Genomic DNA, 23,789 nt, shown 5'->3' with positions numbered 1-23,789 from the left:
GACTGCCTAATGTGTCCTGCAGAGATGGCTTCTGTGGCGTAGAACTTAACATTTTTGTTCAGATCTTCACTGTAATATCCCATTGATAGTAATCTGCCTGCCTCACCTGCATGATGGGACAGGGAGCACAAGCTGTATCAGCGGTTTTCTATAATTGTAGAACTCAAAGGATAAACGATAATTAGGGATCACTTTAGGCTAATGAATTTTATGGGTGCAAAATACTGCAAATTAAAGAACAGTGACAGCTTCTGTAAAGAAAATGTTTTTCAGTTTGTCAATGCTGTTGTAAGTACAAATTTGATGCAACAAGTCTGCTTTTAATTTTTAAAAGCTGTTTTTCTGTTATAAATTATACCTGCCATTTGTTCTACTTAAACATGTGAATGAACAGAAATCTGGGATTTGAGCATTCAGCTAATCTCAACTGAATTTGCTTCTGCAAAAGGTAGATGTGAAATTGAGTTCAAATTTGGGCTGAGAAAGTAAACTCTCTAGCAATAACTATTTTAGATTCCTCAGTCATTTCTGTTTGAAGGACTACACCCTTAAGTAAGGAGAAGCTTCACATCAAATGAAGGTGATTTCTGTTGCTACAGGTGGCTTTTGTGTTGGCTTATCCATTTATTTATTTATTCTTTTGGATTCTGTATCTTACCTGCGGAGTTCTCAAAAATCATGATTACTTTGGAATAGTAGGGCAGTGGTCTGTAAATCTGTGCCTGCCTCATTATGATATTGTAAAAACCAGTGTCTTTGTGCCAAAAAATAGGTCTAATATCCAGAATACTACTTTAGGTCAAAACTTCCTCTACCTGAGGACTGAAGAATGGATGGATGCTTTTTAATTTGTGATGACAACAAAAATCCATTTTGGGACAGAAAAAGTTCTATAGTTCATAATATACCACTTAAGTGGTAATTTGATCTGTATTAGTGCTAATAGTGTGACCGATAATAGGAGATATTGTGTTGCAAGAGATGCCATCTGCTGAATGAAATGTAAAACTGAGGTTCTGACCTCTCGTGCTAGTCTGAAAGGCTCAGTGGCAAGAATAGGTATGTTAACCCCAGTATGCTGGACAAATTCCAGAGTCACTAACAACATTCTTCCTAAATGTAATTTATAGCTTCATCTGGATGTAGTATTTTCTTTTCCTTATTCTATTGTTGAGTTTTATTAAACAGTTGTTGCCTTTTAAATTGAGTGATCTTTTGTATGTGATTTAGCTTTTAAAAGCCTTTGGAGTTTTGCACCCCAAGAGGTGCTAAATAAATTTTTTTTTTATACTGTTTTAAAAAAATGCCCTTCCCTCCCCCCAACCCTCTCAGTACTTAATGAAACTTTTCAATGAGGTGCCATCAGAACTTTTATGAAGATGTATGTTGGAATAGAAACTGATACAAATCTGAACTGTTGTTTTCCTAAATATTAATTATCTGCAGCTACTCATGCACCATAGCAAATATGTATTAATCCATGATAAATTATAAATTAAAATTTAGAATATAATCTGAAAGAAATTTGGGAATAATGAAAAGGGGTTTTATGGATACATATAGAAACGGTCATGTTGTAATACCTTTTGTTCTTGATCTTTTTTTCATTCAAGTATATCAGTAACAACATATATTTATTACAGAGGAATGGATAACATGATTGAGAACAGAGTATCCTGTAGCCATGTAGGAACTTATAACCAGGAACCAAATATGTGCCCAAACCCTTGCACCTGTATGCAGTTTCTTGCATTATTGGGCCTGTAGGGTTGGCCTATTTATAGGCTTCCTACAAAGTGTGTTTCAAATCTGAATTTGATATTAAGAAGCTGTGTGCATGTGTCAGCTCTGCAGGATAAAGACGGGGGTTTGGACACATTGCTTGGGGTTTTCCTGTTTTTTGTTGGAACATCGTTAGTAGTAGTAATGTATTTAATATGTAAATACAAACACTTAGTAGCAGCTGTAAACTCTTTGATGATTTGCCAAGGTAAATTGATCAGAACTTAAAAATTTAAAGTTTAACGTTCAAGAGAAAAATTCTTTCCTTTCCCTCTCCAATAGCTCCAAAGGTTACTTTGGTGATACCAGATTAATTGGCTAATGGGTGAATAATGTCTAATGTAATTTAACTTGTTTTGCATTCTTCCTTCAGAGTAGAAGCAACGCTTTATTTTTAATTTTCTTTTGATAAATCAGTAGTTTTTTGTTTAAAAGCATTAAATTGCTAAATGGTTTGCAACTGTGTTTATGTTAGTTGGACTATATAACAAATGCAGTGACAGTGAAAAATGTATGGCTGCTAAATTTTAATACTATGGATTTTGTGTAGATCACGATCAAGACCTCGTCAACGTTCTTATAGTCGAAGTAGTGAAAGATCCAGTCATAGGACAACTCATAGCGGGTCTCGTGAAAGAGAGCGGCGTAAAGGCAGAGAGAAAGAAAAAGTAAAAGAGAAGGGCAAAGGAAAAGAAAAGGAGATATATGGCGCGAAACATGGGTAAGTGAAATGACAAACAATATAACTATAATAAAAAACAGGAAACAACTTAGTGTTGTTCTACTTTTTTATAATCAATTTGCTTTATAGTACATGATATTTTATATAAACTAAGTGGAAATTATTTAAAATTTTTGAATAGTGTGATTCTTAATATTTTAAAATTCTGGAATGTGACAACATTTCAAACTAAACAGGTTTAATTTACTATTCTTTTTTCCCCCTTGATTTGCAAATATGCTAAATAGCTTTCTTCATTTATAGAAGTATTTTTCCAATACATCATAACCACAATTTAAGGGAAAAATTGAGTATTGGAAAGTGCGAAGAATATTTAATAAAAAGATGGTTTTCATTGTCCACATCACCTGCTTCTACGTTGTCAGAAGTTCCTATTGAGCTTCATTTGTGGCTCAAAGTATGGTTTCAGCACAAGCACATGCTGTGGGTGAATGATGGGCTGCCTTTCAAAACCTGCTCTCAACCTAATCTCTGCTTGAAATTACTTGGATTGTTGATCTTGGTTTTACGGATTTCAGAAAAGGCAATTTATGTAATTAGCTTTGCTTTATAGACCTTGATCTCCTACAGCATTTACTGTGATGTTTATCTTTTCCCTGCTTATGTGATTGGGTTCAAAAAGAAAGGTTCCGGTGTGTCACTTCATGAATTTCCCTTTGGTGGATTCCCACTGAAAAGCTAAATGGGAATTTCTAGAGTAGCATCCTCCACCCATGTTCATGGAGGTGTCTTGCAATTATCTCCCTGGTTTTATGGCTTGATGATATTAGTTATTTAGTCTCTCAGATATCATTACCCACTTGTCCATGGTTATAGCACTAATTATGTAAATTCAGGATTAGCTATTTGCATGGTTTCTTTTCTTATTTGCTGTACATTACTTAGACTGCTGGGAACTTAGAGTGGCGTCTTCCGCTCTAAGAGATATTTTCCTCATTTTACTAAACCATGTGGGATATTTGTCTCTTCTTGTGGATGTTTTCAGCATTCAATGTGAACGGAAACCCTGAGATGTTTGCAGATGTCTGATAAGTCATAAATAAGATGCCTTTTACCCTTTTATCTGAAGTTCAAATATATTTTGATACCTCTAGAAGACTTGAGGAGAAGCCTGGGTGTTCCAGCCAAAATTATTTTTTGGTTTTTTTTAATTGAAGTAGAAAAGTAGGGAAAGGATCCATGCTGAGGACATAACACTTGGTGTGTGAGAAGTTTTCTGGACTTTGAGTAGAAGCACATCTTAAATCATGTTGGAGTATCTAGCAGTGCTCTATTAGCATACTGCCTGACTCTATGTCCTTTTGTAGCAAGGATCGATATGAGATACCCATAGCAAGAACACAGAAGTGCCCAGATTTATTTTTTTTATCTTTATATTTTGATAATTTACAAAGTTGCTTATGCTAAATTTGAAAACAAAATGCCCTGTTTGGGTCATTTCCAAGGTAGGTAGAACAAAGAGTACAAATTGATAATAGAAACATTTTATGACATCAGGCCATTTTCCTCTGAGCTCAGGTACTGCCTGGTAGGCTTTCTACAGGGATTTCTTACTTGGAGCATTATTAGACTGCAAAATGAAATGTACCGAGGATCATGCTGATATAATCTGTGCTTCATAAACTTTTCTGAGGGGGGACGACATGTTTTTCAGTTTAATCAAATAGTGATCAAAATATATCTGTGCAGAGAATATGGACCTGAGAAGCTTTTTCCCTTTACAGTTATTTGTCATTTGAAGATTGAGAGTGTATCAGCATTGCGTTATTGTTTGTTAAAGGCTTTGCAGAGCAACATATTTGAATACACAGAGAAGACAGAGCTCTTTGATGCAATTGCTGTTTGCAATTATTGCACAATTGTTTGTCTATGGAATATGCTGTTATGGACCCCAGTGAGAGTGAATTAGGAACCTGCACTTTTTCTTAAATGCGTGTGTGTAGGAAGAAAGTTGGTGTTTTTTCTCTTTGTCTTGTATGTGGTCCAGGAAAATGAAGCCAAGTAAGATGTTCTATCGTTGTGTTTTCATATGAGGCTTCCTCAAGCATCCCAAACTCTTGGCTTTCTTCCTCTGTATCATTTATGTATTTATTTTCTTTTTGGATAAGTAAGGGAAAGAAGAGATTTCCTTGGCCAAGAAAGCTCACCTATGTGCCTTAGTTTCTAGGTGTGTAGGAAGGAGGATGTCACAACACAAACTGAGAGAACCTTTTGCCTGTTGAAGTCTACTGGCTTCTGGCAGGTTTTTCTTTGTTTTCTACAGCAACAGGGAGATTTGATGGTTCATTTGTTCTGTCTTGATGCTTATTTTTGAGTACAGATTTTTTTTTTGTTTTCCAGTAACTATAAGGTCTTTGTAGTTGGCTGTGGTCAGCAGAAGGTAGCAAGTTGGTTTTGCTGATATTTTTGAGGGTCTGTGTTATAATTTAGGATTTTTGCCTTGTACTGGTGTCAGATGTCCTTTTGTGGGTATGGTTAGAATTCTAACTTAACTCTTATTATAGCTTGCCTCTGCAGCCCAGTGTTTCAGCAGATTCTGGGACTGATGCCTGTCCACTGCAGCACGATGGTTCGCTGCCTTGGCTGGAACTTCACTGCTCGCCCAGTTCGCTTAATGCTGGAGTAGATCAGGAAGCACTAAAACGATTTGCTCCGTCAGCTGTCTTCATCGGAGAGACAGTAAACAGAGATAGGTGATGCCTTCTCAGAATGTGTGGCTCTTTCTTGTTTTAAGTTGGATTCATTTTGAACAGGAAAAAAAAAAAGTATTTTATTTTTCCTCCTGGTATATTCTGCTGTGACTAACACAATGATGGTGCTGTTTTTTCAACTTGCCATTCACGTTCATTTTTCTCTGAAGTCTGAGGAAGAAAGCCTAAGTGGACACAACAAAAATGACTGTCAGGTATACATTTGGATGTGAAATTCCCAAGAGGAATCTGTTGCAGATGACTCTCCAAGTGAATGAATTTCTAGATCTAGTGTCTAGATCAGCACTGAAAGTACCATTATACAGAGCTCCTCTAGAAACTTCAACAGCAGGGCATCCATAGATGGAGAAGTAGTCTTCTGACTTTGTATTTGGAATAGATCTTTGCAGATACTCCAAGACACATCAAGGGCCATATCTAGTTCTCAGTTTAAATTCATGTGTTTTGGGAAAGTATTTATAGCTACTTTAAAGTTATAATGAAGATCATCCTAAAGCCAGATTGTGGGAAGACGAATGTAAATTATCAAGTGCCAGCTGACCTTATAGTTTAGCTTTGCACTGAAGAAGGTATTTCAGTTTGTCAGCACTGCAGGTTATCTGATATATTTGGGACTTGACTGTTCCTCTAAAGTGGAGAATCAAAATGCAATTTTTGCACTAATTAAGGAGCAAATGGTTTTATTTGTCTGTGGCTTGTATAAATTAATGACATTTTTCTTTCCTGCACTTGGATTGTGTATGCTGGTAGATGTGAGGTGGAAAGGCTTGTGTTTGTTTTTTAAATCAGGGCAACTTTAGGTGCTTTCAAAGCAGATCTTGTTTTCGCAGAGAACATCTTGAGAGATTTGAGAGAGGTATTCCCCATTTCGCTGAAAATTCTTTACGATTGAGGGCTGAACTTCTTGAATGTTGGAGAAGCGTCAGCTGTTTTGCGGAGACAGGCTGGATTGCAGTCACAGCAGAACAGCTAAACTCTTCTGTTCATACAATCTGAAATGTTTTAAGGGATATACTATTTGTTCAGCCATGATAGAGAGAGATTGTGGTAACAGCTGCTTTGAATTTGGGCTGGGAAGCTCATTTACAGCATCTGACAGTACGTGGTGAAAAAAAACTGGCGTAAAGAGCCGCCTAACAAGGTTTGAAATAGTTTTGTACTTGCTTAAAAGGTAAAGCGACACAAACTCAGGAAGCATCCCAGCAGCACACCCTAAATACTCATAAACAAAATAATGACCCATCTTTCAGATTATCAGGATTATTTGATTTCCAGTGAAAACTCTTTGCAAAATAAAACTGATGACAAGCAGGTAGCAAGAAATGTTTTTAACTAGTTCATATTCAACTACGACGGTGCTACTTATTTCCTTCCATTTTGCAAGTAATCTGGACTAACCAGTTTGCTTGCGTTGCTTTGGTCTTCTCATCTCAGAGTAGTTCTTCAAACTTTGTTCCCCCTTTTTTTTCCTGTTGTTTTGTATTTCTGTTGTAGTGCATGGGAAAAGAACTTTATTGCCTGGAAGGATATAAAAAACCAAATCAATAAATGGTATGGCCTTTTCTGAAAAACTGTTGCCAGCGCTTCCAAAGTAAAAGCACTTGCTTGGCCTTGCAGCCTTTTCTGTTCATCCAGTCTCCCAGGCCAAGTTTCAAACCATATTTCTCTGTTTGTAATAACAATGTTGTTCTCTCGTTATGACCCGTGACTGCAGTAGTGATGTTGTGTGCATTATTGCTGTGGACCATCACTCTGTACTAGAACCCTACTAGTGCTCATACTGTGTAATTAGTGCACACACGGTTGGCTTTCCTCTTCTCACGAGTTGAACTGACAAGGCTGTATCGAGGTGTTATCACACCTTTGTAATTTTTACAGAACACACGATGTCTACTGATATATTATGAAGTGTTATAAATAAAATGGAATTGATAAAATGTGGACCAATATACGTTTTGTGATGCATTATCATATTCTGTTAGCTCTGCAAAACTTTTTATAATGCGTGGTCGACATCTGGTGTCTAGTTCTTACCAATAAGTTTTAGTCTAGTGATTTTCTTTTATTAAACCCTTGTTTATTTAAAAAAAGCAAAATTTTAGTGTTCTTTGTTCTGCCAGAGTAGTTTATCAGGTCTTACCTTTGGCTGTCCCATTTCCTGTTTTGCTTTTCTTGGTTTCATTTTTTTTTTCCCTTGCAAAAATGAATCTCTGTGAGAGTATGCACTCTGGGCTAAACAAAAAAATGGGTACCATTGATCAGAAAAGGTCACTGACTGAAAAGGGAAGAACCTTGTCTCTGTATGAAAGGAATGGAACAGGTTTGGTTTAATTTCCAATGGTTTATCAAGAAGTGAGTTGCATTTCTCACAGTAGGCCCTTACTGTGTGGATTTGATTGATTGTGGAAAAATTAGTGATAGTCTTCCTGGAAGTATAATTATATATATACTTTATATATATAAAAACATATATATATACTTTGTCCTATCAGTCTGACTTGAAACAGAAATAAAATGTTGTTTCTTTGGTAAAGCTGAATTGCACTAATTACTAGAGAGAAAGATATGCTTAAAAATAAGATCTGAACTAATGACAGTGGGGTTTTCAGTACAGAATCCTTTCTTCCTATTGAAAAAGATTCTATCCCAGCAAAATAGGAAAGCAAGATGCTAGATGCAGTCTGGATTATTGATCAAATGCTAATTTATTGAAAGTAGTATATTTTTAAAAGTTAAGTTACAGGTAAGAAAAACAGCTTTCTCCTGCTCCAGCAGCACGAGTATTACTTGAACCTCCTCCTCCTAGAGTCTTGATGTACAGCTCAAGCTTCAGTTCCTTCTGATCCTTTCTGATCCTCTAGGTGTCTTAGACTCCAGTACCATTGCCCCCCTAAGATGACACAATCTTAGTGTGCTTTTTCTGTCATGTAAACGTGATGTGTATGTATGGTTTTTATTCTGGCATCCCCTTAGATGAGACTAAAGCAGGCTTCCAGCCAGTCCCAGAATGCAATTTTTATTTTATGCACCTATGGCACACTTCCTTATCACCGTCTTTTAGGCTCCCAGCACCTGAGACATGTTTTGTTTCCTTCTTTTTCCTTCATTTGTGACTTGTTTTAAGAAGTGATATATTGTGTTCAGTGGAAAGCAGCAATTATTTACTGTTAATGAAACAGAGCAGTCCTTCTCTTCCTCCCATGTTTCTTTGGCTTCAAAACTTAATACAGCAGTTCAGTTTGAAAGCTTTGTTCTTTATTGTATGGTATATGAAATGCTAATATAGTATTAGCTAGTCTATGTCCCGAGTCTGGGATGTTAGTGACCTTCTAAAAACGCTCTGTAGATTGTGAAGTGGTTTTTCTAAATGTTGTAAGGTGTCTTATTTGACAAGCACACTAGCACTGCAGTTTTGTCTTAGATATGCAATAAGATATTTTCTGTATCACTTTAAAGGTGTCAACGTAAGTAACTAATCCTAATGTATTATTCTGAGATGGTATTACATCTGGGAAATATATATATTTTTGGTATTTCTAAAAATAATGATACATAGTTCTGTTAAATCATGACTTGGGGACTAGATCAGAGCAACGTATGAAACTTGTCATCAGGAGTCACACGTTGGAATGGCCATGCCGTTTGCTGAGGGGCGAGTCTGGGCTTTGGCCATTGGTGGGTGTGCTTGCCTGGTCCTCGTGCAACATACTTCTGTCATGTTCCACAAGGTGGACCTGGTGACTGCAGATCATGACTTGCAGGCTGCTGGCAAAGTTCAGTCACAGATGGAGACCACCTTTCCACTCCCAAATCCTGCATTTAGCGTAGCAACTTTAGTCTACTGATACTTCACCTTCAGATACCAAGGTCTTCAAAAGCGAAGTGTTTTATAGTACTAATTTACTTAAACACATAATTATACCACTGTAATATTTTTCCACTATTTATTTTGTTAATCAAAACATCACATTTGTCTTTTATTAATGCTTTTTTTGTAATTCACTTGTTGTACAACAACTTGGATACATGTTTGCATTGATCTGTATGTGCGTGTTGTTGAATTTTGATGTTTAAAGTCTTGATTAGCTTGAAAACATGCACGTTCTGGCATTCTGAGATATGAATTTCATAAGGATCATTGTTCATTGTTGAATTGTGGGGGGGAACCTACTAAAAACTTGTTAGCTTTATATAACTTCTACTAGATTTATGGGTTTCACCCTAGCTTTCTTTGCAGAGTTTTGAATTACTTTCTGAAGTGTTTTTGACAACTTTTAGTGGAATAAATTAAGAGCAGCTTCTCAGTTGTTATGGAAAAAGAAGTGTTGTGCCATTAATCAAACCCGACCGTCATTTTAATTTTTGATACTTAATAAGGCTGTCGATACTTTTTTTTTTTTTGCATTAATAGATTCACATCTTCTCAATTACTTTGACATATTGTGGATCTGACAAGTAATTTTTTCAAATAGTCTTCATTTTTCCTTTTAATTCCTTATGTAAGGTCTTTATATGTTTGCTGAGGTCCCTCAGTCAAGGGGACCTTTTTAGTGCCATTGAAGCAAGGCACTCTGCAGAGTTTTATTTTCTGCACTCAGCCCTGGCAGCGCCCCAGCAGGTTCTGCGGACGGTACTTGGGCGCCCTTACTGTGTGGATTTGATTGATTGTGGAAAAATTAGTGATAGTCTTCCTGGAAGTATAATTATATATATATGTTTATATATATATAAAGCATATATATACTTTGTCCTATCAGTCTGACTTGAAACAGAAATAAAATGTTGTTTCTTTGGTAAAGCTGAATTGCACTAATTACTAGAGAGAAAGATATGCTTAAAAATAAGATCTGAACTAATGACAGTGGGGTTTTCAGTACAGAATCCTTTCTTCCTATTGAAAAAGATTCTATCCCAGCAAAATAGGAAAGCAAGATGCTAGATGCAGTCTGGATTATTGATCAAATGCTAATTTATTGAAAGTAGTATATTTTAAAAAATTAAGTTACAGATAAGACTAACAGCTTTCTTCTGCTCCAGCAGCACGAGTATTACTTGAACCTCCTCCTCCTAGAGTCTTGATGTACAGCTCAAGCTTCAGTTCCTTCTGATCCTTTCTGGTGGGGTCTTTAGGTGTCTTAGGCTCCAGTACCATTGCCCCCCTAAGATCACGCAATCTTAGTGTGCTTTTTCTGACACGTAAACGTGATGTGTATGTATGGTTTTTATTCTGGCATCCCCTTAGAGGAGACTAAAGCAGGCTTCCAGCCAGTCCCAGAATGCAATTTTTATTTTATGCACCTATGGCACACTTCCTTATCACCGTCTTTTAGGCTCCCAGCACCTGAGACATGTTTTGTTTCCTTCTTTTTCCTTCATTTGTGACTTGTTTTAAGAAGTGATATATTGTGTTCAGTGGAAAGCAGCAATTATTTACTGTTAATGAAACAGAGCAGTCCTTCTCTTCCTCCCATGTTTCTTTGGCTTCAAAACTTAATACAGCAGTTCAGTTTGAAAGCTTTGTTCTTTATTGTATGGTATATGAATTGCTAATATAGTATTAGCTAGTCTATGTCCCGAGTCTGGGATGTTAGTGACCTTCTAAAAACGCTCTGTAGATTGTGAAGTGGTTTTTCTAAATGTTGTAAGGTGTCTTATTTGACAAGCACACTAGCACTGCAGTTTTGTCTTAGATATGCAATAAGATATTTTCTGTATCACTTTAAAGGTGTCAACGTAAGTAACTAATCCTAATGTATTATTCTGAGATGGTATTACATCTGGGAAATATATATATTTTTGGTATTTCTAAAAATAATGATACATAGTTCTGTTAAATCATGACTTGGGGACTAGATCAGAGCAACGTATGAAACTTGTCATCAGGAGTCACACGTTGGAATGGCCATGCCGTTTGCTGAGGGGCGAGTCTGGGCTTTGGCCATTGGTGGGTGTGCTTGCCTGGTCCTCGTGCAACATACTTCTGTCATGTTCCACAAGGTGGACCTGGTGACTGCAGATCATGACTTGCAGGCTGCTGGCAAAGTTCAGTCACAGATGGAGACCACCTTTCCACTCCCAAATCCTGCATTTAGCGTAGCAACTTTAGTCTACTGATACTTCACCTTCAGATACCAAGGTCTTCAAAAGCGAAGTGTTTTATAGTACTAATTTACTTAAACACATAATTATACCACTGTAATATTTTTCCACTATTTATTTTGTTAATCAAAACATCACATTTGTCTTTTATTAATGCTTTTTTTGTAATTCACTTGTTGTACAACAACTTGGATACATGTTTGCATTGATCTGTATGTGCGTGTTGTTGAATTTTGATGTTTAAAGTCTTGATTAGCTTGAAAACATGCACGTTCTGGCATTCTGAGATATGAATTTCATAAGGATCATTGTTCATTGTTGAATTGTGGGGGGGAACCTACTAAAAACTTGTTAGCTTTATATAACTTCTACTAGATTTATGGGTTTCACCCTAGCTTTCTTTGCAGAGTTTTGAATTACTTTCTGAAGTGTTTTTGACAACTTTTAGTGGAATAAATTAAGAGCAGCTTCTCAGTTGTTATGGAAAAAGAAGTGTTGTGCCATTAATCAAACCCGACCGTCATTTTAATTTTTGATACTTAATAAGGCTGTCGATACTTTTTTTTTTTTTGCATTAATAGATTCACATCTTCTCAATTACTTTGACATATTGTGGATCTGACAAGTAATTTTTTCAAATAGTCTTCATTTTTCCTTTTAATTCCTTATGTAAGGTCTTTATATGTTTGCTGAGGTCCCTCAGTCAAGGGGACCTTTTTAGTGCCATTGAAGCAAGGCACTCTGCAGAGTTTTATTTTCTGCACTCAGCCCTGGCAGCGCCCCAGCAGGTTCTGCGGACGGTACTTGGGCGTTAAATGCCTGTTGATGAGCTTTTCAGTGCTTGGCAGAAGACATTAGAAGTAAATTGGGAATATTGGACTTCTCAGAGTTTGACAGCAGTCAGACGCTCCTGGAGCTTGTCATTTATTTTTTTTTTTTCCTTACCTCTTTCCACACTAGGCAGTAGGAAGTCATTTATGGTAATTTTCTCCGATTTGCATATAGGTTATAGAGTTCTGTGGTGCAAAGCGCGCTCAGAACTCCTTTTAAGTGTCTGTTCAGATCAAAGCAGGACTGTGTGATAGCTGTTGTCTGACACCAAGCTGTGTGGTGTTGTTTTCATTAAACATTTATCATACTTCCAGTGTGACAGCAGGCAACTTTGTGCTTGGGTAACATGTTTTCATGCAAAATTTATTGAAAAAGACGAGATGTTGTAAAGAGATCTTGTTGCCTTTCACCAGTGGCGAAGGGTAAATGTTTGATTGGAAGGAAAGATACCTTTAGCATGTCTTGGTTGCGCGTTACACCGAAGAACTGTGAAATGCTTGGCATTTAATAAATAAGTAAATATTTCTTAAAATTGTTTATTCTGAGAAACTTCGCTTTGACTTGAGATCAAGTGAACATTTTTTCATTTTCATTCTACTTGGTTTGAACAACTGCTTATTATGGTCCCATAACGATAGAATAGGCCAACATTTGTAAATTAAATGCTGACTTCATAGTAGGGACTCATACACTAAATTTTTTAATAGCTCTGTGCGTATCAACATAGACTCTTGCATTTAAGACTATTTGCTGGGAAAGTTAGAAATTATTAGGGTAATCTTTGCAGTATAAGTAGGGAAAAATGGTCCTGTTTTTAAGGATGTGAAACCTTCATCAGGTCTAACACACACTCAGCAATCATCGAGCTTAAATTCAGGTCGGGAACAATTCCTCTGGGTGCAACATGTTTATGTTAATCAGTTAGACAATAAGAAGGACGAGTAGCTTATCACTTCCCATACTGTCCATGGTGACAAGAGGTGGCTCTCAAAATTTGTAAAATGTTAGTGCTTATCTGATCCAATTATGCACATGCTGGTTCCAAAACATAATCTCTGTAGTTGTTGGCCTAAGGTATTTGTGTTCAATCATCTCTATTCACTTACAAATGGGATTTTGTCACACTGAGACTGATTTTGTCACTCTAAGACCTTTTCTTTAAAATCTTACATGACAAAATACATTTATCAAGTAGCAGAAATATGCAAATATAAATTGATGTTCAGGGTGTTACAACATTTGTTTAATTTACACTGCTCTCAGTTCTCGAATTCATGAGTTATTTTTAATTATTTGGATTCTCTTTAGAGCTTACTTCAAAGAGGCTTCTGAGGACAATATAGCAAAAGTACATTGTGTTTATTTTGCAGCTTAAGAGTTCAAAACGAAAAATAGCATACTTTGGTAAGTTTTGATTCAAAATGTAATAAATAAGGATTGCTTCTGGGCTGAAACCTTGCATGCCATGTTTCAACCTTGGTCATATTTTTGTTGTTGGGTTACAAGCATCCTGGAATAGGTGCTTCTAATACAGTTAAGACAGACTTTTATTTACGGTGGAAAAAACAGTATCACTAGTAAAAATGCCTAGTTTGAGAATAGTAGACTCTGTGGCCATATGTCCATATTAAATACAGTCACTTGTAGAAAAATTGTAGAACTTTTAAAAAATCTGTTTAAAATTAGTGAATGCATTTTGAATGTTGAAACCAAACTACTACAGTCCTGTGTTGGAAAATAGTTTGAGTACTCATAGTAGAATTTGCTTTGTTCTTTTGTCAGAGGGGAAAAATCTTTCCTTAATCCGAGTGTTTTTATTTTCAGTGTCTGGACTAAATTATGAGGACTTTATAACAGCTACAGTCCCACTGCTGAGAGGTTGTTATAATAAAGTTTTAAGATGCCTGATAGTACTTATTAGTTACAGTACTTTATTTTGGTAGCTTCTTGAAGAATAGCAGATAATAAGCTTCTAAAATTTTATGACAAGTTGAGCCCTTTTGTCTGGCCTGGGGTATCTTTGACTGCCAGCCAATTGCTTTGACTTCCTACGGAGTGGGCTTATGAGGATCTTTAAGATGTCTTCTCATGGCAAGGGAGTTATTTACCCAGAATCAAAATCAAAACAAACTGCCTCCTCTATTTATGTATTTATTTTTGCTGGTTTTACCTTCCTTTCTATACCTTCTTTTTTTTTTTTTCCCCAGCAATGTTTGTGCCTGATATACTATTATGCTGGTCACAAGGGTTTGCCTAAAGTAGTTTGGGAGCTCACACTGAGTTACACTTCTTTGATGTTTAGTTTTGTAGAGTTCTGATTTCTGTTCTTCAGCATTATTTTCACAGAAGCAGAGCTGTCCGTTGTATCACCTGTAGCATGGAGGAGATACACTAATAATTAAATAATGACTAATTATTGTGATTAGTAAGAATAACTTGTAGTATTTATAACCCCTGAATCTGAAATGTCATGCTATTTTTGTCACCACTAAGTTTCTCAGTAGATGCTTCACCCTTTCCGTAGCTAAGGATCAACAAACAATGCATGAGGCAGATGTACTATGATGCTTCCCCACAGAACAGAGCATCCCAGTGAGAACAATCACTAGTTCCTATTTGTGTTGTTTTATATCGTAAACATTCATGAAAAGAAAAATTGAAAACATAATTAAAATGGAAGCATAGTAGAATTCTAGTATGATCAAATGCTAACAAAATCCAGCTGGCCAGCATGCAGGATTCAGACTATTCTGTTTTAAAACATTTATTTCTGTTAATTCCAGAAAGACTCAAAATGTAGAAATGTGAAGTACAACAAAACTTATGGTAGGGAAACCTTCTGCAGCTGATTATTTTGTTATTTTGGAAAATATATGGAAAATATATTGGAAAATGTTTCAATTTTTTTATGAAAAACAAAACCAAATTATTTTGGCTTTTTTTTTTTACTTAGCCAGAATTCTATAATAAAAGTTAAATATGTTTTGGAAATTGTGAAGAAAGAGTACCATTCTTTCAGATCCTTGCTTTACCCTTCCCCATGTTTTCCAATCCTGTATAGAAGAATCCTTTTATATTACACTACCTCATGAAGTGCAGGTCTTAATCACCTCTAAAGTGTAAGGTAAAAAGATTGCACTTTTGATACTTTTCATCCAGAAAGAATTGTAGTCTGAGGCATCTCACTGAAAAGGAATAATTAAAATTTTGTTGTGTTTATATTACTTCTTCCTCAAATCTTACATATATATACTGCCCTGAAGGATAATTTCATATGCCTTCGCTGTGTTGAGACAATTTTTGTCATCACATTTTAGAGCTACATTATTAAAAGGAGGTGAGACCTGTGCTGCTTTTGGAGCTTGTTGAAGGGCAAAGATGAGTATTTTTAACAGTTTTTTTTTTTTAAAATTCTTTAAGTTCCATATTTTCTTTGGACTTCTGCACTGAGAATCTTGAGAGGAAAAAAAATATGGGGGCAGATCTTCCAGACAGATGTCCTGGTGCTCTTTAGGCTCTTCTAAATGCAGAAATGAAATCACATAGATAAATAATGTAGTAGTGGTTGATATTGTAGCAATTAATTGCACTGGTTCTTTCATGGAGCACTCTGTGGCAAAGACAGTGAGACCTTGCATGTGAGTGAAGACTGTAGAAGAAATTGTCTAAACACTTGAGTGGCACAGGTTATGATTTAGCATTTTGGAGAAGTTGTGCATCAAATGATGGGTAGACTTCTTAAATTCGGAAGTGTTTGCATTCTGTCTCTAGCCATTATAATTCTGTCTTTGTAGTTTTAAAGTTTATTCCTTTGGTACTTGAGTGACGGTTGTCTTGTTCACTCTATAGGCAGAAGGGACATTTTTACATGCTACAAGATGATGTTTGGACAGTGATACCACGGTATGGCTTTTCTCAGCCTTTAATGAAGTGGACATTTTTAGTCATGTTTATTTCTCAGAGCCTCACACATTCCAAAGTGATGCTGGACTTCATGGATGCGAAGAAAACCTGGTGTTTACATTGGCTGAGATCTGCTTGTACATCTGAGAGTGGAACAATATGGGAGAGCAGTTTTTGTCCAGAAACTATGGAAAGAGGTGGTAGATTTATTGGGAAACCTATTCATTCTTTCAGACATGCTGGAGATTTTCAGGGACAGCAGTCCTTGTACTGCCTTAATAGGGTTCTGATCTAGAAGTGTATAGATAGCACATACTTGGTCCTTATTCATAGGTTTACAACTGATTAAATGTTGCTATAGTGAAGAATCATGCACTAGAGTGGTTTTGCAGTTAATACATATAGCAAAATGCTTAAAATGTGGTACCTGCTGATTATAAATGTCTCGTATTTCTGCAGGCAGGATCCATGTATATACGTAACAGAAGAAGTCACCTTGTACTCATGGCAGTCCTTTGAGATTTGTTGTATACAGACAGATTTCATAACTTGCCCTTTCAGATTTCTTATTTTATGATGGAAAAGGAGTTGAGTAGTTTGGACTACTTCCCATCCAGATGCTCAGGAGAAAGATTCATGAGAGTATCCAGGACACAAGGTGCCGATGGTACATACGAGCATTTCAAGGATGCTGGAAAAATTGCTTGATTTGCTTTGTTGGCAAAAAATGTTCAGGTGTTGGAAGCTAGAAGGAAGCAACTGAAAGGCCAAATGAGGACAATTTCTTCTACACTAAGTCAGCCAAAGGCTAATGGGAAGCAGAGTAAGAGCTTCCCCTTGAAAAGGACGGAGACATCCATATGCCCAGCGTAGCTCTAGGGTCACTTGCCTTTGACCTAGATTTGTTGCTATTGTCGTCTGAGCTGTGTTGGCCTTGTTTTCCTTTTTGTTTGCTAAAAATCCCCTTTTAAGACTGAAAAAGATGGCCATTTATTTAATGGGCTGTGACATTGAGACAGCAGCATATGGTATGATTTCTTTTCCTTTCACTACCAGACTGCTGTAAAAAACCAGTGTGGGTAGTACGTGTGTGAGAGCTGTGGAGCACAACTGTGCTGAAGATGTCAGAGAACCACTGAGTCCAGAAAGTAAATAGTTTTTACCCACAGAGTAACCGTTTCAGTTTCATTCACTAAGTACCTTTTGTACTTGGTACAAAATTATAAATTTTGTGTTCAAGTTCTGTAGTTCAGACTGTCAGTTAGAGATGCTTGTTAAATTAGCTTCCCTGCTAAATTCGTGTGCTATGTTGAGGGAATTATATTTCTCCATATTTACAGAAATAGGTTTTGGAATGCATTTAAAGGCAGTATCTTCAAAGACACACATTCTTTTAAGCTGTTTAAAATTTTCAAAACTATCCGGTCCTTAAAACTGCCAACCACCATGATTGTCTTTTTATAACTATATAATTTGCATTATCTTGGGGTTTTAAATTGTATAATTCCTTAAATACAGAGTATTCTTTTCAGAAGGTGTTTCATTTGCCTGCCTGTACAACACATACACAAACACTCTAAATGTAAACACGTAGTTCTTTTTTTTTTGGTGGTTTTTTTTTACCAAGACACCTTGCACTTTGAGAGCAGCTGACTATTGTTTTAATGGCCTCTCTTAATCTGTGCATGAGGAATCCAAACTGAATGATACGGAGCTGTGAAAATCCAGTTAGTGTGAGCTGTAATCTCTTTACTGGGTTTAAGTAGTTAGAGTGGCATTCAGACACCCTGCAGATACTGAACTGCAGAGATACAGTAATCACCTAACCATGTACCCGGTGGCTCGCGAGCACGGAACGAAAGCAGAGGAGTCCCGAGCAATCATTTAGGTACAAACCAAAACAAACCAAACAAATGCTGCCTTCTCTGAGCAAGCAAACAAGTGGTGAGTAAAAAAAACAAAAACAAACAAACAACCCATTCAAAAGACATGCTACTGTAAAGTACAATTTTATGTCACGTTAAAATATTAAATTCTCTGTTTCATCTTGTTTTTTGGATAAAGAAGGGGTTTTCTGGAATGGAACTTACCTGCTATGGACACTATAAAGTATCTATGTCTTTTGATTAGGAAGGGAAGGAGGAACATCTTTGAAGAAAGTATTTCTGATACCAATCTAATTTTGGACCTTTCTGTTGTTATTTGGGATTAAAGAATACAAAAAACTTAAGTGAAGTAATCAAAATTGTTGAATGAAGTAAAAGAATTTGGGAATGTTAATGTAGTAACGATTTTTGTTAAAGACATTTTTTAATGAATATAGTAAAAAAAACCTGTTTGCATGATTAAGGATTGCTTTACAAAAAAGCATAAGATAAACCTGTTGTAGATTTTGACACGTAGGATTCCACAGGTCTGTTATGTATGTTTAGAAAACTGGGAAGAGCATAAATTTACTTCCAGGCACTGGTTTCCTCCTGGGCATCTTCTGGTCCTGCCCTGGGCAGGATGCTCTTACCCAGCAGCTGCAGCAGCCCCTTCACTCCCCTGTCCTTTCTCCCCTTATGTCCCCACACTGGGTGTATAGACAAAAGTTGTGTTTGGAGATCTGTTTGGTCTTTTTGTTACTGTAGAAGTTTTAACCATCATTACTGAATAAAATAGAGGCAAAAACTAAAAGTACAGGTAAAATGTAAATCAATGAATGCTATAATTCTACAGAGTGGTGGTTTTTTTTAGTTCAAGGCAGAGCTTGTGGTCCATTAAATGTTAAGTCTGTGGTACTAAAGAGACCTCAATGTTAGAAATTTATGTTTTAATCAGTTCAAAGCTATTTTTTAAAAGTGTGAATCCTTTGCGTTTATTGTTTCTCCTATCCTGCAAACAAAACTGGAAGTGCTCAAACATTTGGATACTTCAGTTTCATTCTTTGTCATTATTTGTCTTCTGCTGTAGGAGATGGCACTAAGAAGCAGCTACTTGAGGAGGGAAAAGGCCTAAAACCGCAGGAGGTTCTGATCCCTTGTAATTGAGACTGGAAGCATGAAAATGTCATGAGCTAACTTTCTGCTTGCATGTATTCCTCCAGCGACCTGTCCTGGGTGGAAAGGTGTCCTTCTGTCAGGATCCAGGACAGTAGAGGGCTGGTGGGGTGATCTCCATTGGATAGGCTTAGTTGGGTACTGCTAAGGAAGCAAACAGAATGTAATTTTCAACTTCAACGCCATTTCATTAGAATAACTTTCCATTGAAGTGGAAGGGTTCTCAGATCTACCCATGGAGGAGACTCCCGAACCCAAATCTTCCATTTTGAGTGTATCTGCAGAGATTCAGAGTCTGATTCCTGTCAGAACATAGTGAGTGGACAGGGTCTTCATGTTCTCATCTCTGCTCACAGCATCTGATCCCATCTTGAAATAAAACATCTTCAGTTCTGTAGCAGAATCCACCAACACGTAGAGTGTAGCATCTCCAGCCTCTACCATATTTTATTGTGACAACATTACTTCAGCATCATGTCAGTCTTATTCCCTTTTTTTTTTTTCATAATCATGGCAACCCCAGTAGTAACTTAATGAATTAAAGTTTTTCTGGAGGAAAAATGTGGGAATCATTTCCACTTCAGGCATCAATTTTTACATTATTTGTAGTGATAAAAGGAAAATCTTTAAAGATCCATGAGGTACAAGAGTGGCAAATGCTTTGAGTGACTTTCAGGGAGTCCCCGAGGAGAAGTGTGTTAGATGTGCTGGTGATTCTCCTGGATTCTGACTTGCTCCTCATCTGCTTCCAGCAGCTGAAGTTCTTGTAAGACAAGGCCCATTTAATGGTGAATTATTTTGGGAATGATTTTTTCCTAGACTGAAATTGAAAAAGAGAGATCAGTCTATTCTCTCAAAATGGATTAAGGAATTGATCAGGAAGGTCTGTCTTTGCTGCTCAGATCAGAATCTTTTGAGGCTGCTTAATAGGATCATGCTGTGTCAAAGAGGGAAAAGGTTTTTTTCCCATTGATTCTTGTCAGGTGGGCATCGCTCTGTGCTTTGAAAAATATTAAAGAAATACACACAATGGATTTATGAGGAAGTGTTTAGCAGAGCGTGATGGGAAATGTTTCCGATGCCTCTGAGGGGCAGGAGGAGTGAGAAAGCTTCATATGTCCGTCTTTCCCCCCTCCCCTTTTTCTTCTTTATTTCTTTCTGTTTTTCTACCTGAATGCGCACACACACAAATTCTCTCCTTTTCCAGTAGCCCTGTAAGGAGAGGGTAGTTTACTTGGAGCACACAGAGAGGAGCGGGAAGGTGCCCGGTGCCTTGGGAGGCTCTATGAATCCATGGGACAGTGCCCAGGGGCTGGGGCATGGTTTGTGCATGCCTGGAGGCCTACCAAGGCAAGGGCAGAAAAAGAGGGGGCCTGACTTTTCTTTCTTTCTTATCAAATTTTGGCAGTAAGTAGTTGCCAACCACTAACAATATTTATACTGTGGTTATTCCATTGGCTCAGGAAGAATCTGAGCAATTGTCTGTAAAAGAACCTGGATGCTGCTCTTCACAAGAATCTCAGTTTTGTTCTGTAACAGCGAGTTGTGATTAATGGAGCAAAATCCAGTTGGCAACTGGTCACCAGTGGTCGTCCTCGGGGCTCAGTTTTGAGGCCATTCTTATTTAATATCTTTATTGATTATCTAGATAAGGGGATTGAGTGCACCCTCAGTAAGTTCGCAGATGACACCAAACTAGGTGGGAGTGTTGATCTGCTTGAGGGTCGGAAGGTTCTACAGAGGGATCTGGACAGACTGGATCAATGGGCCAAGGCCAATGGGATGAGATTTAATAAGGCCAGGTGCTGGGTCCTGCATTTCAGTCACAACAACCCTAGGCAACGCTACAGGCTTGGGGAAGAGTGGCTGGAAAGCTGCCCAGCAGAAAAAGACCTAGGAGTGTTGGTGGACAGCCGGTGAACATGAGGCAGCAGTGTTCCCAGATGGCCAAGAAGGCCAACGGCATCCTGGCCTGTATCAGGAATAGCGTGGCCAGCAGGAGTAGGGAAGTCATCATGCCTCTGTACTCGGCTTTGGTGAGGCCTCACCTTGAGTGCTGTGTTCAGTTCTGGGCCCCTCGCTACAGGAAGGACATTGAGCTGCTGGAGCATGTCCAGAGGAGAGCCACCAAGCTAGTGAGGGGTCTAGAGAATAAGTCATATGAGGAGAGGCTGAGGGAACTGGGCATGTTTAGTTTGGAGAAGAGGAGGCTGAGGGGAGACCTCATTGCCCTCTACAACTACCTGAAAGGAGGTTGTAGAGAGGTGGGTGTTGGCCTCTTCTCCCAAGTGGATAATGACAGGACCAGAGGAAATGGTCTGAAGTTGCGGCAGGGGAGGTTTAGATTAAATATTAGGAAGAATTACTTTCCTGAGAGGGTGGTCAGGCCCTGGAACAGCCTGCCCAGGGAGGTGGTGGAGTCGCCATCCCTGGAGGTATTTAAGAAACGTGTAGACGTGGCTCTTCAGGGCATGCTCTAGTGCCTGAGATTGTTGGTTTGTGGGTGGGTGTGATGTGGTGGGGTGTTGTGTTTTTATTTTTTTAAGGTTGGACTGGATGATCTCAGAGGTCCCTTCCAACCATGTTGATTCTGTGATTCTGTGAACAGAGGCACAGATCTACTGTAATTTATTGATTTTTTTTTTTTTTTTTTTAAGGAATTCTGATGTGAAAGTAAACATCTTTATTTCCTGGCCATGTTAAATAGTGTTTAAAAAAACCTCCTATGGCACAATCTCCATATGAAATTTTAGATAATGCTCCAGCATTTGTTTCTACTGGGAGTTAATTTATGGCAGGTCGTCTGTAAGACAGCGGCATGAAGATGGTTTAGAGAAGGTAGGGGCTTATATGTAGTGGGAGACATTAAATCTTATTTAAAAGGTCACGATGTGTTTTGTATAGAGGAGGACAAAAGATTAAAATCCACCAATTAATTTCTTTAATAAAACAAAACAAACGTTAGGCCCCAGAGCTTGTTGAAAGCTATTTCCATTAACTGTAAAGGTTATATAATAGATCTCTCCTCTTGAGAAATAGCTGCACCAATATTAATTGGAAACATCAGGGGTTTTGCTTGCTTATTTTCAATAAATATAGATTAAAACACAATTTATAAATGGAAAAAAAAAAGCACAAAGGCACTTTTTTGAATGTTCCATATTGCAGCACGTTAAGAACTTTAAACTGTTTTTCTCTTCCCACCAACTCTTCTCAGTTGTTTTGTTTTTTTTTTTTTTACCCTTCCACTGTGTGCAAGGCTGGACTGACATATTTTAGCTTCCATTGCTGCATTTAAGCTCTCGCTGTTTGGCAGCTTTTCCTTGCAGTGCAGTTTAGCTTTCAGTTCTGTTCAGTGGTGGGCACGATACAGAGAGGAAGGAAAGCAGAAAAGAATACAGGTAACGGGAAATTATGTGCTCCGTCCTACTTATCTTCTTGGGTGTCCATAAGTAACGTTTCTTTTTCTATTTTAACAAATACGCTACTTCCGTCTATCTCTTTTTTTTTTTTTTTTTTTTTTTGGTATTTGGGAAAAATCTGTCAGATTAGAAGACCCACTACTGAAATAAATAAACCTCAGTGTATGATAGAACATCAAAAGCAAGATGAAGAAGAAATGAAATATTGCAGGTAATTGGCTATAATTATCATGCAGTAATGATCTGCTTTATCTTCCAGATTTGTCTCTAATGACAGTTCTCAGTTTCCACACTATACACCTAACTTGTGCCCTAGGCATGAAGTTCCTACTTATTTGGTGAATTTGTCTTTCTGTGTCATGTATGATGCTTTCAGGTCCTCTGAAGCCAATATTCTACTTTACTAATAGTTTGAATGCAATCTAGTGATAAAATACTACAATATGTATTGTTATTTTTCTTTTTTTCCCCAGAGATCTCAGTGTAACAGATGAGCCAATGTGTATCAACAAAAATACACAATTAGTAATACCTATGATATGATGGCATTAAAACTTTACTTCATTGTTTAGACTTTTTAATCCTAAAAGGGGTAATACTTGGCTTGTACTAGGCAGCATTAATTCAGAACTTGTACAGAAGCATTAATTTTCAGAAGAGTATCTCTTTCCAAATAAATGTGGATAGAAGGCTCATGGAATATGAGACATAAGAATGTTGCTAATTGTAATGTAATTACCTTCGAATTGATGAACCTTTCTTCTCTGCTGTGCTGTAGGACCCAATTGTCCCTTCCAGCATATACACACTTAGAAGGGAAGAGAAGGAAAAGAAATATCTGTGAAAGTTTCATCAGAGATTTCTCCTGGTTATTCTGTTCTTTCTCATAGTAAATAAAAGCTAAAAGAAGCTGTTCACCCACAGGGTCCCTTGAAACACTATAAAGATGCCACAGAAGTTTTGTGAAAGCCTTTACTTTCATTGGGTCTGCAAGCACAGTGCCACCATTCTTTCCCTGATGGTGTGAACAAAATTAGAATGCAAAGGGTCCTACACTTATATCTGTATTTATATCTCTTTCTTTGAAGGAAAGATCTAGGTTCCTGTAATCTCATCATGGGATTATAGGACAGGAGAAATGTAAAGAAGAGGGAATATCATAATCCCAGCATTCTTTCTGATAAATCAGTCTTCCTGGCTACTGAAGGCTCAACTGAAGTACTTCTTGGGCTAAACATCGAACCTCACCTTGAATATC

The 23,789-nt window shown here is 37.4% G+C and overlaps 1 protein-coding gene across 1 annotated transcript in view; it reads left to right on the top strand.

Moving 5' to 3' along the window:
* Positions 1 to 23,789, top strand: part of RSRC1 (arginine/serine-rich coiled-coil 1) — a 187,837-nt gene that overhangs the window by 44,681 nt on the left and 119,367 nt on the right. Inside the window, exon 4 of the mRNA XM_014945888.1 lies at positions 2,333 to 2,503. Coding sequence (XP_014801374.1) covers positions 2,333 to 2,503 — 171 coding nt within the window. The remainder of the gene's footprint in view (positions 1 to 2,332; positions 2,504 to 23,789) is intronic.

Source organism: Calidris pugnax, unplaced genomic scaffold, assembly GCF_001431845.1.
Source record: "Calidris pugnax isolate Ruff unplaced genomic scaffold, ASM143184v1 scaffold111, whole genome shotgun sequence".
Classification (NCBI taxonomy): domain Eukaryota; kingdom Metazoa; phylum Chordata; class Aves; order Charadriiformes; family Scolopacidae; genus Calidris; species Calidris pugnax.
Note: the sequence above shows the minus strand (reverse complement) of the source record. Positions and strands in the feature narration are given on the sequence as shown.